This window comes from Cucumis melo, chromosome 8 (genome assembly GCF_025177605.1).
Source record: "Cucumis melo cultivar AY chromosome 8, USDA_Cmelo_AY_1.0, whole genome shotgun sequence".
NCBI classification, from domain to species: Eukaryota; Viridiplantae; Streptophyta; class Magnoliopsida; order Cucurbitales; family Cucurbitaceae; genus Cucumis; species Cucumis melo.
The window spans coordinates 6,572,787-6,585,677 of NC_066864.1; the positions used below are offsets into that span (position 1 = coordinate 6,572,787).

At 34.2% G+C, this 12,891-nt stretch overlaps 2 protein-coding genes across 5 annotated transcripts; one reads left to right on the forward strand and one right to left on the reverse strand.

The window, feature by feature from the left end:
* The first annotated feature begins 1,483 nt into the window (after nt 1-1,483).
* On the forward strand, nt 1,484-8,083 carry LOC103485206 (uncharacterized). Of its 2 annotated transcripts, XM_008442718.3 has the most exons (14): nt 1,484-1,926; nt 2,043-2,212; nt 2,429-2,510; nt 2,643-2,746; nt 2,980-3,106; nt 3,195-3,289; nt 4,925-5,048; nt 5,573-5,653; nt 5,854-5,952; nt 6,036-6,221; nt 6,853-6,990; nt 7,079-7,135; nt 7,351-7,488; nt 7,716-8,083. In XM_008442718.3, exons 2-14 carry the CDS (start codon nt 2,172-2,174, stop codon nt 7,908-7,910), a joined length of 1,467 nt encoding a protein of 488 aa, XP_008440940.2. In that variant the 5' UTR covers nt 1,484-1,926; nt 2,043-2,171; the 3' UTR covers nt 7,911-8,083. The 2 variants fall into 2 exon arrangements, with proteins under 2 accessions (XP_008440940.2, XP_008440941.2); XM_008442719.3 differs by lacking the exon at nt 7,079-7,135.
* A 287-nt stretch (nt 8,084-8,370) lies between these two features.
* LOC103485207 (myb family transcription factor PHL7-like) lies at nt 8,371-12,129 on the reverse strand. Of its 3 annotated transcripts, none has more exons than XM_051088979.1 (8): nt 11,681-12,126; nt 10,805-10,894; nt 10,449-10,648; nt 9,840-9,916; nt 9,688-9,730; nt 9,508-9,565; nt 9,250-9,319; nt 8,371-9,076 (listed from the first exon to the last, which is right to left on the reverse strand). In XM_051088979.1, the coding sequence occupies exons 3-8, from the start codon at nt 10,576-10,578 to the stop codon at nt 8,642-8,644; spliced, it is 813 nt and encodes a 270-aa protein (XP_050944936.1). In that variant the 5' UTR covers nt 10,579-10,648; nt 10,805-10,894; nt 11,681-12,126; the 3' UTR covers nt 8,371-8,641. The 3 variants fall into 3 exon arrangements, with proteins under 3 accessions (XP_050944936.1, XP_008440944.2, XP_008440942.2); XM_008442722.3 differs by lacking the exon at nt 10,805-10,894 and adding an exon at nt 11,526-11,593; XM_008442720.3 differs by lacking the exon at nt 10,805-10,894 and having other exon boundaries at nt 11,681-12,129.
* Between the last annotated feature and the right edge of the window lie 762 nt (nt 12,130-12,891).

Below are 12,891 nucleotides of genomic sequence, written 5' to 3' on the forward strand. Positions count from 1 at the left end.
TTAAATACTACACTTTTAAATAATTTTTTAAATCATTGAAATTATTTTGAATTACTATTAAAAACATGTTTGGATGTAATTTTGGAAATGACAAAAACGATTTCGGTGTTTTCATGAACTTTGAATTGTATCGAACTAATAATTTAACATCGAATAGCTAATTTAACAGTTCACGTAATTGCCTTGTAAGAAGAGTTGAAGTGTACTTTTTTATTTTATAAAAAATGTTCCTTAAAATATTAAATAAAAATGGGTATTTTCATATTTTATATTTCTAAACATCCCCACCATATCACAATTTGACAAACAAAGTCAGAGACAGAGTTGCAATTTGCAATTTAAATCCTGCAAAAAGTATAATAAAGTTTTTACTTTATCCCTTTAATTTCTCATTTTTCTGTCTCCCACACTTTTCTTTAAAGTTCCAATTAAAAAGTATTTTATTTTCCAAATTTTCAACTGACAAATTACAGTTTCTTTGAAAATTTTTAAATTTATATATATATACAAAGAAAATCATATGATGTACGAATATTTCGAATTTTGTTTAATTCGGAAAAACGGTCCTTATTATCTATGCATATTCTTAAAAGCAATTTATTTCCTTTTATTCTTTTGAAGTGCCACAATGATTTCTTTTTTTTTTTTTTCTCTCCAATTAATAACATTTTATTGCTATTATTATTCAAGATCAAAAAGTCTACTTGGAATATTTGCTTTAAACCTAAGTTATTCGATTATGATCTATTTGGAAGCTGACTTTTATTTACAAGTGTTATCCCTAAAAACTTCTAATAATAATAATAACAATAACAACAACAACGACGATCACGCCGATAATGACAATAATGACAATAATCATTAGAGTATGTTTAATAATTTGATCATAGGTTTAAAATAGTAAATAAGATTAAATTATTAATTAATACATATTGATATAGACTTACAAGTGGTGTATGTCAATTCACCTATCCAAAAATATCAATTTACTTGTTTATAATTAGAGAACGATGGTACATAACAAAACTGTTAAAAAATTTATAAATATAGTAAAGTTTTAGATCATACCCGTGATAGAGAATTAATTGAAAGTCTATCAATGTTTATCTTTGATAAATTTTGGAACTTTGTTTATGAGTAGATATTTTGGTTCATTATGACATATTGAATTAAATCGAACAATGCATTTAGATGTAAGTTGTTATTTATTTTCGTATAGGGTAAGAAAATCAGATGTACAAGAACTGTATTATTACGGTACTTAATATGTGTTAGTTTTAGTTTGAAAATGAAATAGTAAACAAAACCAAGAATGCACAATAATTGTACCAAATAGTAAATATAGCGAATGGACAATTTTTAAATAATACTTGTAGTAGTAAAAAATGGTTATTATAATATTGTTATAATCTTTACCAGAAATAATGAGTAGCCACTAAATAGGAAATAAGAGAGTAGATATTAACATTTTTATTTATAGTATTACTTGCAACTTTGCATCTAAAAGAATATCCACTTTGTTAAAGCTGAAAGGGAGCTGCTTTAGGAAAATCCATGGCTTTCAGGCACACAACAGCAATGCACCAGCAAGATTTTGGATAATTGTTTCTAAATAACATCCATTACTGAGAGCAATCAAAGCATTTGAGTTAATAATCTCTCCCATTTCCCCCTTATTTCTGTAAACCGTACGATTCTCGAGGAGACGAGCAAGTTTTTAACATCATCTTCAGAATCACTCCGAAGAGACTTTTCAATTAAATGATTGTGAAACTCTGGACGAGAAACAGCAGTGTCAAAGGAATTTTCACTACTTGGGGCCACCAACTGGATTGCCTCTGTTTGCTGCTGTTTTTGTAGCCGTATCTCTTGCTCTTTCCCTTCCTTTCTGCCGATGACTCTGGATCTGGATATGCTTACTGCCAGGTAATGTGTTTCTGATTTTTGTTCTTTTATTACGGAGTTTTGTTCTTATTACTTGCTTTTGCTATGATGGGTTGGGGTCGATTTGAGAGTTTGTGGCGTTTGTTGTGTTTTTGCAGATCGAGAAGCGGTTTTGGTTTTTGAGATGCTTGTGGAACTTTTGTTTTGAAGAATGGTGAACTGAAATTGTGACTTGGGATTTCTTTTCCTATGAGGCGGAGTAGCCGTCGAGGACTTTTGGAATCAATATGATTGATCAGTTCATCAATTTTGTTATTCGGCCGCCCAGGTTATTTTTCTGCTATGCTTACCAATCTCTTGGGCTACTGAGCTGTTTTATGGAGCTACAACATTATGTGGCCATACTATAGCGTCAAATGAAGTGATGATTTTTGAGATCTTGTTTGTTTTTTAGGCTCGTGAAGAGTGAAATCACTCAAATTAGTTTTTATACTGCATATTTTTCTTCTCATTGTACATTTTATTACAATTTTTTGCCATACAGGGCCGATTATAACCCTGATCAATATTTATGGGAGAAAAACTTTACTCTCGCGGGCAGAGCATACCAACGACAGGATTTGGAGGCAAGTAATTCTTCCGTAAATCTCCAGTTTTTTTTTTTTTTTTTTTTTTTTTTTTTTTTTTTTTTATATTTATTTTACTTAGTCCTGCCTATTGAAAAATACCTATAATCCTTCTGTATTAAACCAATGCAGCTAAGAAATTCAAGAGGACATACCTTGCAATGCAGTCATTACTTGCCTTCATCTATTCCTGAAGATACTCCTCTGCCTTGTGTCATCTATTGCCATGGTAACAGGTACTTACTCCTTGTGAAAAAATCTCCTGTTGGAAAAGGTTCCTGAATCCCGACCATTCTCTGTATTGGAGGATTTCTTTGTTCTAGTGCTTTTCTTTAGTTATATAGTTTCTGGACATGGGTTTGACAAGTGACAACTTGTCTTATTTTTGCTTTTTGTGGTGAATGTATATGATTTTGGACATTCTACACTAAGAATTCTTAACTTAGTTTATTCTTGGTCAATTATTCAGTGGATGTAGAGCAGATGCTAATGAGGCTGCTGTCATACTTCTTCCATCAAATATTACTGTTTTTACTCTTGATTTTTCGGGTTCAGGCTTGTCTGATGGAGATTATGTCAGTCTTGGTTGGCATGAGGTATTTATCTGTTAACTGTACATAGTGATTTCTGTTAATTGAGGTTCTGAATCTGAAATATTTTGAACTATGATTTCAATGATGGAAGAGAGATGACCTCAAGGTTGTGGTAACGTACTTAAGAAGCAACAAACAAGTATCCCGTATAGGTCTCTGGGGAAGATCTATGGGTGCTGTAACCAGGTATGTTGAGTCATATTCTTTACCATGCTGTCATCAATATTTTGTATGCCTTGATGTTTTGATTTGTCGTGAAATTAATCTTAGAGCGAGAGTATGAAGTGTACGTCCTTTTGGTGTATTGAGTTTAGTTTGTTCTCCGTGTCCTTCGTCTATTTTGTCCTCGTCTTTTGACAGATGATGTATTGATGCAATCATGCTAAATCACAATTTTGCACTTCTTATCTGCCACGTACTAGTGGCTTGAACTTCTAGCGGTGAGGGAGTTAGATATGTGTAGAAATTCTGCAACTTCTCTCAAGTTAAATACAATTTATTTCCTGTAATATTGCTTGCTTTCAAAACGAAACCTTCAATTTATTAAATCTTCTCATACTATAGATGAAGTTCGTACCCACTAACGTCCTTACATATGGATCCTGCCGCCATAGTTTGTACCCACTAGTATAGATGAAGTTTTCTGTAATATTTTTCATTTCTTTAGTTAGTGCCAAGACCCTTTTATTCCCTCTCTCGTTGGTTGTTTTTATTTGCCCTTGTACATCCTTTCATTTTTCTTGATGAAAGCTTGGTAAGTAAAATCGACATTTTGGTGAAAGCAAGCACTATTCTGTTCTGGGAGGATGACGGTGTTGCTTTAAACCAATGAATATACCCAATTGGCAAGTACTTCTAATATTACTGTGGTATAGAAACGTTTGTCAGACTTGGGGAAACTTCCATGTCCCTGCTAATTAGGAGGCTAGGAAGATGGCCATTTCAACTCGAACTTCCATGATGATATCTAACTTTGGAGGCAGAGTGAACAGAAATTTTTTTGACCTCTAATGCTAGCCTCCAAACCCTCAAATAAACTGGATGATTTTCTGGGAATACTCTAAATGGAAAATTTTTCTTAGGCGTGAAGAGAGATAAGGGAACTACGTGGGATGATTGGTGTTTGTTTCCTTCTTGGGTTGCATTTTTTGAAGCTCAAGGCACAAAGAAAAGCATTTTTCTAGGTACAATATATATAAAAATACTACATACTAAAGGAGAGAAAACATAGTTAAAGTGAGAATATGAAAAGAAAAAAAAAATAATATATATATATATATATATATATATATATATATATATATATTGTTAATAAAGAAGGGAAAATCCTAATTATTACTATCTTTTAAAAATAATAAAAAAGCCTCAAGGCCCAACACTTTGGGTCTTAGGACTTCACGAAAGGCACTCAGTTAATGTATGCCTTAATTTTGTGTGCTCAGATGCACCTGGGTGGGTTTCTAAAACGTTGTTGAGTAGTTTTCTATGTGGATTCTTATGTAAAAAATCTCTCTTCTTTTGTGCCAATTTGAGACCTTTTTTTGTAGCTATTTTGGTTTGATGAATCTTAGCTTGTTATTTCATTTTATAACTGAATTTTGTTTCCTTGTTAAAAAAAATGAAGAAAGAAACCTTCTTTAGAACATCTATTTCTTTTATTTTTTGTGAAAAAAAGATGTTCAGTGAATGCTTAAAAATTTATCGGTCTGCTTTCGTCCTCTTTTCCTTTTCCTTTTCATTTTTTTTTTTACTGGAATTTATGATATTTCAAATTTTTTAGGATGTATTCAATTACCTTAACCCTTCTGTGATACAATGCAGCCTTCTTTATGGAGCTGAAGATCCTTCCGTTGCTGGAATGGTGCTTGACAGTGCCTTTTCTAACCTTTACAATCTAATGATGGAACTAGTTGATGTTTATAAGATCCGACTACCTAAATTCACGGTACAACCTCTACCTTATGCCACCTTTCGCTAACTAGTTTCACCCATCTGCATATTTCATTGGATGTTGCTAACTGTGTTACACTAATAAGCATTGAGAACTACAATCCTATTGTTTAATACCTGATTTCTTCCATAAACGATATATGTGTAACAAATTAGGGAAAGTGAACTTATTTATTTATTTATTTTGAAAAAGTTGAAAACAATTTAATAGAAAAAAGAAAGGCTTGGAGAAAGGTGGAAACTGCTGTATCAATTTGTGGTAGTTGATGTCACCAGTTCCAGGTGGAGTATTCTCCAACATGCCTCTTCTGTAATTACTCGACTGTCCATATTAATTTTGACTTGGAGTGCTTCCTTTAGTCCATAGATAGGAGAGTTATCTTGTTTTCTGCCTTTTCGTTTTGGCTTGTCCCCGGTTTACCTCTTTTTGTGTTTATTGACTTAAATGCTCCGAAGTGTTTCTTCTAGAAAAATATGATGTAGAGTGGATAATGACATAATGCGAACTTGATATGCCAGGTAAAAATGGCTGTTCAATATATGCGGAGGGTAATTGAGAAGAGGGCAAAGTTTGATATCATGAATCTTAATTGCTTACAGGTTTGTCTGACCTATCATTATATTAGAGCTTGCTAGATTGGCTTCTTCATCTATATTTTTCCGTAGTTGTGCCAATTATTTTACTGGAAGGATTTGTCTTCAAAAGTTTGACATTTTGACCCTACTTGAACACGAACCAGTGTTATTTTGTTGCAGTGCAGTACGTTTATGTTTGAAACCATTTTTTGAAATGCCATCAGGTGACCCCAAAAACCTTTATTCCTGCTTTGTTTGGGCATGCTAATTGTGACAAGTTCGTTCAACCTCATCACTCTGAACTCATCTATAATTCATATGCGGTACTTCCACTTTTGAAGGAATTATACTTTTGGCTATAGGACTGCAATTTCTCATTTCTGATTCAATTTTCTTTATAATGCAGGGGGATAAAAATATTATAAAGTTTGATGGGGATCACAACTCTTCAAGACCACAATTCTATTATGACTCGGTTTCTATTTTCTTCTATAACGTTCTTCATCCACCTCAGTTACCTTCTGCTCATGCAAGTAAGCTTGAGAAGTATTATGATTTAGGGGATTTGAAGATTGGGGCTGATAAGGATGAGGTAAATTTCTGTCTTGATGCCTCCTAGCGAGGGCGGTACTCTCAATTTCAATATATGTTGTATTTTATTCACACGTTACTTTTATTGTTTTCCAAGTTTTGATTCCATGTCCATGATCAAGTTTTGATTCCGAAAGTCTGTCACCAATTTATGCACTTGGATAACTGTCTGCTTAATATCTCTCAATACTTAAATGATGTAAATTTATTTCATATATATTGTTAGCAGCTGTAAAATATTGTACTGTTGGGAATGTTATGAGAGTGTAAATTCTTTTGGCAAATTTGCTAATAAATTTCATTTACTAACAATTGGAAAATATGGACATTTCTTTCTTTCGGTTTGATGAGACTCCTAGATCTCTAGGCTAGTGCCTCTTTGGCTGATTTTGGGAGGATTGTTTGGAGGTATATTTTTTTCATGGCTATTGATGACCCTTGTAACTATTCGTTTCTTTGCAATTGAACTTAGTTTCAGATTCTTAAAAAAATTATTAGATAATAGTTACCAATAGAGTTAGGGACATTGAGAAGGGATTTTTGAGAAAAGTTAGGGGCATGTTTTTATTAATGAGTACTTGAATTTTTAGTGTCAATCAGATTCACCCAATCTTGAACCTTTTGATTTCCAGAATTTAATATACGAGATAATATCAAGGCTCCGTTCTACTGGAAATGATGTTGCTGGTTCCTCTTCTGCTCCTAGTGTTCCAACCACAAAATTTGTTGGCGACCTTATTTCTGAAATTCCTCCAGTGATCACAGAAATTGTACGTCTTAACTTAATTGCCATCTTTTGATCTTTCCTTTAGCTTAACGTTTATAATCATGATGTATTATCCATTATGTATGCTGCAGGATACCATAACTAATAATTATAGTACAATTAACGGTGACGAGCTATCAAATCTGCAGGTGATCTTAATTTACTGTCATTGAAACTTGAAAGTGCTTAAAATGTTTAGATCTTCTTGCTTATTGTTTTAGGGCTTCATATTTAATAATCAGTATCCATTTCTAGCTTTTGCATCGTATGGTCTATGCCTCTGCACCTTAAGAGAAAAAAGGTCAACAGTGCAGGCCTTGCCATTTGTCATCCTTTAACAAGGACTTGTAGTTCCAATTTGTAGGACCAGCCAGATGGAGAAACTGAAGAATGTTGCTCGTACACGAGTTCAAATAGAGAAAGCTGGGGAAGATGTTCTTCCCTAGGGGGCAGTGAAGAAGAATCTTCTGCTGACTGTGTGGTTTCTAAGAACAAATTTCAGGTATTATCCTCATCTGATGAATTGAATAGTTTTACGATCAAAATCCCATTTCTTAGAAATAGAATAGATATCAGTGGGCATTAAATCACATGGAAATTTTTTGGCTTTTGATCTGGTACCTAGTTGGATATGGGTGGGAAGGATTTGACTTTAATGATCAGCTTCAAGATAGATAATTGCTAATGTTCTTTTTTCTGTATGCATGATATTCCATTAAATGATTACAGGAAACTTTAGAAGCATTTCCAACACCTCTTAGAAGCACACAAGGAAAACCCTCCTATTCGTCGGAAGGTGACAAGAAGAAAAAGAAGAAAGTTGCAACCTCTCAGTCTGAGAAGCAGAAGAAATCAAAATCGGAGAAACTAGAAGCCCTTAGTAGACACCTTAGGCTTTGCATTTTAAGGCGAGTACATCGTTGAAGATGGCCATTTATGATTTTCCCTGTACCATACCCACAACATTGTAAAATGCAGTTGTCGTTTCTTTAGATCAATCAAATTGTAGCTTCCTCAACCCAACATATGGAACAAAGTTGGCAGTAACCATTTAGATTTTTGTTTAGTAAATTAAATTACCCTGTGAGTGTTTATATCATTAGTTTAGAAAGTTTAGATCTGTTGCATCTTTTAAATTAAATGGATGAGGAGTAAAGATTCAAATATTGGATCGAGCTCGGATTCTCTAAAGATCTATAGACGTTGTCTAAAGATCTAGGTATTGTCGTACTCCCTCTTTGGATTCTAGTGTGGATTCAACAGCCTTAATGGATTTATAATCTGCTGGAGCTTAACATAGATTTTCCTTTAATGGTTTGGTATTGGATTCAAACGATACATCGACAAATGAAAGGGTGTCGATTAGATCAATCAAATGCAAATATTGAATTCAACTCCAGACAATTCTTTAAGATTAAACATCGGTCCTTTCCGGATCATCAACATAACCATCATGGTTCACCAAATATTGGTCCTACTCAGGAAAGCATTTATGTGCCGAGATGTGATATGATACACCGAAATATGTAATGACTAGCAAAACTATAATCGGAGTTAACCGTGGAAGATAACTTGTAAACAAAGAACACTAGGACTATAAAAAACCTTGTTTAATCTAATTGGCCGTCGTTCCCTATCGATATTCCAGATGAAGTTCATTCCTTGTGAGTGGAGTTTAAACTAGACTCCAGTATCTGATGTGCAAGTATCATCTCTGATTTGGCAAATGCACCATCCATGTCCTGTCTTTGCTTCTTCACTGGCCTTGCACTCTCACTTGGGGAGCTATGGCAACCAGAATCGGGCGTCAACGGTTCGTGATGAGACGAGAAAGAATCATCAATAGAGACACTCTTGCCTTGGGCACGTTCCTTTGATACTTTCTCTTGGCGAGGAAACTCGGATGTGGACGCGGGTGTCGGTGGGTCGTTTTTATCAGCTTCTGGGCAGTTATCACCAGAAGCAGGAGCTGTAAAGGCAGAGGCAGCTGGAGCTCCTGAAAGAACCCCACTAAGTTTTTGTTGCTCTTCGATTATCTTCTTCAAGTACTTGCCTTGGGCTTCAATCCGTAACTGTAGCTGTCTCTGTACCTGCATGCGATGAAACAATCAGATGCTTGTGAAAATTTAGCCTATCCTGCAGTAATCGAATCAGGATTCCTTATGATTGATTAGCCAAGACTTCAAATTATGAGTTAAGCCGTGCATTCTATTCAGTAATAGGTTGAGTGCATGTTCCAATTTTTAGAATAGCTAGAGCAAACCTCCAATTGTTCATGTAGTCGCTTCTGGACCTCCATCTGCAGCTTAAGTGCTTCAGTAATTTGCATTCCCCTGCAAAAATATAATAATTTCATTTTTCTTGTCCTTGGTGATCAGATGGTGAAAAGTTTAGGGTTACGGCCATCAAACAGTCAGTTACCAATTAAGAGCAAGGGTGCCTCGTTCTACATTATATTTACATCAACTTTCAGTATAACACAGAGCTGAATGGAAAGTGGATGGGGATTAGATCTACTTACGACGAGCCATCAATGTTTGATAGAATGTCACTAGAATCCTTCTTGTCGGTCTTTTTTCCTTGCATCAACAATACAACAAACGGGTGAATGACTTGGTGAATGTCACTAGAGAGGTTTTGTCTGCAAAATTTTGTGCGCGTTACGATGGAAAAGGAACAATTGGGAACTCGATTCACCTACCATCAGACGAGGAGTCGGGAAGGTATTTTGCAAGTCGATATTTCTGAAAGAATCCAAGAAGCAAATTAGCAAAACGAACTTTATGCATGCTAACATAAACCTCATCTTAATTAAGAATAAGAAATCTATCTTAATTATGTGAAATATAGTACCTGTAGGTGGCTTTTGACGTGATATATTGTTAAACCTTGAACACCCATTACTCTAAGGACGCCTTTGGGTGTAGCACCTAATGAAAAGATGAAACTTGCACACATAAATATGGTTTAAGATACCTTAAATCACTTATCATTTGTTGGCACACAAGTTCAAGATAGTCTACCCTAGCTGCAACTTTTACTAGAATCTGTCATGTTTTACTCCTCCATTCTCCATACTACTTACAAAAATATGCTTCTTCCTTCTTAATTAAAAAAACTGTGTGTGATCAATAAAATGTCTCTACAAGAAAGAGGAAGCATGTAGGAAACGACCCCCTCAGTGTAAGTTTGCATAAATGCTTGTTTTTTAGGAGGAGAAAAATGGCAGGATGCATCCAATTTATGGTGTCTATTTTTCATATCTTTGTTTATTTTATTATGCACAAGAATACTCTAACACTTTCATTTTCTCGTATGAATAGGAAGGGAAAAGCTGTACAACTTGCCAACAAAGAACTAACGCGAGAATTTAAATTTGGCATCAACATTTTCATCCTCAGGCAAATATACGTATATACGAAGATGCTAAACTACAAAGCTACAAAAGGTAAGTTCACTCACGATCTGGACCACCAAGTTGTGCGACTGCATTAACAAATCGTTCGTGAAGATCATGTGTCCATCGCAGTCTCTGCTTTGAGGCCACATTTGGGTTTTTGCTGGTAGCATTATTTCCATTTGTGGGGTCCATGACAAACTAATGAGTTGTTCTGAATAAAGCTTGAATTATGGGCACTCTGTTGTTGAAACATGTCATTTACCTGTAAACAATAACCAAGTCTAAATTAAGTAAAGAGGACAGAATTCAACAACAGAGCATCTTGATGAATTCAAAATCTGAATAAAAGTGAGTTATGATGAAGATTCATGATTTTGCTAACATAGGGTGTTTTCTGCTAAGATTAATGACAGAAAACCTCAAAACTTGCAATTTTATTGGGTTTCGTGGGTTTCAAAAATGTTTGGATCATTTGGTCTTCAAAGGGGGCGCTCTTCCTCAGCCAAACCTATATCCAACACAGCGTAAAAAATGGAGAATCCGGAGAATATACAAGAAAATCAACAGTAATTTAGCAATGGTGGAGCAAAGAGCGTGGCATCAAGAGACACTTATCTTCACCAAAGAAAATAGATTTGAATCTGACAAGACCAATTGTTAATGATAATTACAAATATGCCAAAGGAACAGATGCCTTTTCGCCACCGATTGGTTCACACAAAAAAAAAAAAAAAAACCAATTAATCGAATCAACGTAATCTTGAAAATAATTAAAGCCAGCGAAATGGTGACTTGAGCATTAAAACAAGTTCAAATTCGTTTCATCAAGATGCTTTAGAAGCAACACCAAAATGAAAAAAATAAACAACTGGACCTTATCAGCTATTCCCTTCAAAAGTAACCAACGATTCAATCACAAAGAAAACAAAACAACAAGCCCCCAAAAAGGAAAGCCACAGAAGTTAACATGTCCCTCCTCGTCCATGTTCCAATTGGTAATCACATACAAAACTCGAAACTAGTTACAAGAACCCCTCCAAAGAAAAAAAAGAACAAGCTTAAAAGCTACAAACGAATTAACTAGTTGGCATTACAACAAGCGAAAGAGAAAAAACAACAATAGACTGAAAGAATCGAACCATTCGCTAGGGTTCAAGGGTAGACAATCAGGGTAAGTTAAATTCAAGAGACATGGGCTGGATTACAGCTGCAAAGCATAGAAAAAAACTTAAACTAGAAACCCCACGTAAAAGAAAGATAAAATTACAGGTTTAGAAAGAGGATAAGAAGATACCCAGATCTAAAAGCGCATCCCGCAATAATGGGATGGCGCCATTTGTGAGTGTCTTGAAAGCTTTGGAGTTTGAAGAAGGCAAGTAAACTTTTTTAAGAGAATCAAAGGAAGAAGAAGAAGAAGATAAAATTGGATTCCCTTGTGGGTGTGGCAGTTAAACTAACGTATGTAAGTAATGGCATCTGATTCCTTCTTCCAGTCTCTCGATTTTTGGGTCACAGTGACTGTGGTTTGTCTGGAAATTGAAAGGAAAAGAGTGGAAGAGGAAGTTGTTGTTGTTGTTATTGTTGTTTATGTTTGTGTGAGTGTGAGCAGTCTTCTCATCATCAGCCTTTGCCTGCTTTGCTTTATGGGAAAGAACGCAAAAACCTTCGGTCCCTTTTGGAGTTTTGGCTAAACCTCAATCTCTTCTCCATCACTCACCTTTCCGCATTCCTTAACTTTCCATTCAATTCACAGACTCATAAATCTTAAATTACATCCACATTTCTTTGTTTTATCTAAGTATTTTAAAAATAACAAAATATACGAACAATCTATAAAATATAACAAAATTTATCTAACAAAATTTGAATTCGAAAGAGTAATTATAATAGATAATAATTTTATCAATAATAATTTAGTGTATACCAATTTTTTTAAAGAATTACAAATACAAATAAAATGTCGAAGTCTATATAATAAGTCTATTATTAATAATAGACTATGTTAAAAATCTTAAAATAGATTTTGATAAATTTTGTTATATCTATCTCTTTTTAGAAGGTTGCTACATATTTAATTATTTTTATAAAGTTGTTTATTACTATAATTAGATGAAAATGTTTCAAACTTGGAACAATTATAAGAATGTTGTTTCTCTCCCACTTTTCTAATATAACACTACCAATTGCATAAAGTCTTTGGTAAATTTTGCCAATTCACTTCCTCTTTTTCTTTTCACTTTTGTTGCTAAAAGTTGAGCCTATAATTTCACTTTCATTCTCTCTCTCTCACAAAATCTTTCCTAATGGTAAATTCACCGTTTAAAATTTTTGCCTTTTTGAGTAAAATAAATTTTACTTTTCTTGCTCGTGTTGTGGTTACCTTTTAAAGTTTAAATGTTGGCTTGATTTATTACGTTTTTAAACTAAGAAAACTATCATAAAATTGGTAAAATATTTATACTTCACGATAAATTGTGCATGGTAAGTTTTTGATGTTAAGTGATT

Bases quoted from the DNA above. Each gene is read 5' to 3' on its own strand.
- LOC103485206 (XM_008442718.3), top strand. From the start codon at position 2,172: ATGATTGATCAGTTCATCAATTTTGTTATTCGGCCGCCCAG. The intron at 2,213-2,428 runs GTTATTTTTCTG...TTTGCCATACAG, and splicing joins TTTGTTATTCGGCCGCCCAG to GGCCGATTATAACCCTGATC. The intron at 3,290-4,924 runs GTATGTTGAGTC...GATACAATGCAG, and splicing joins TCTATGGGTGCTGTAACCAG to CCTTCTTTATGGAGCTGAAG.
- LOC103485207 (XM_008442720.3), bottom strand. From the start codon at position 10,578: ATGGACCCCACAAATGGAAATAATGCTACCAGCAAAAACCCAAATGTG. The intron at 9,731-9,839 runs GTACTATATTTC...GGATTCTTTCAG, and splicing joins ACGTCAAAAGCCACCTACAG to AAATATCGACTTGCAAAATA. The intron at 9,320-9,507 runs GTAAGTAGATCT...ATATTTTTGCAG, and splicing joins TCAAACATTGATGGCTCGTC to GGGAATGCAAATTACTGAAG.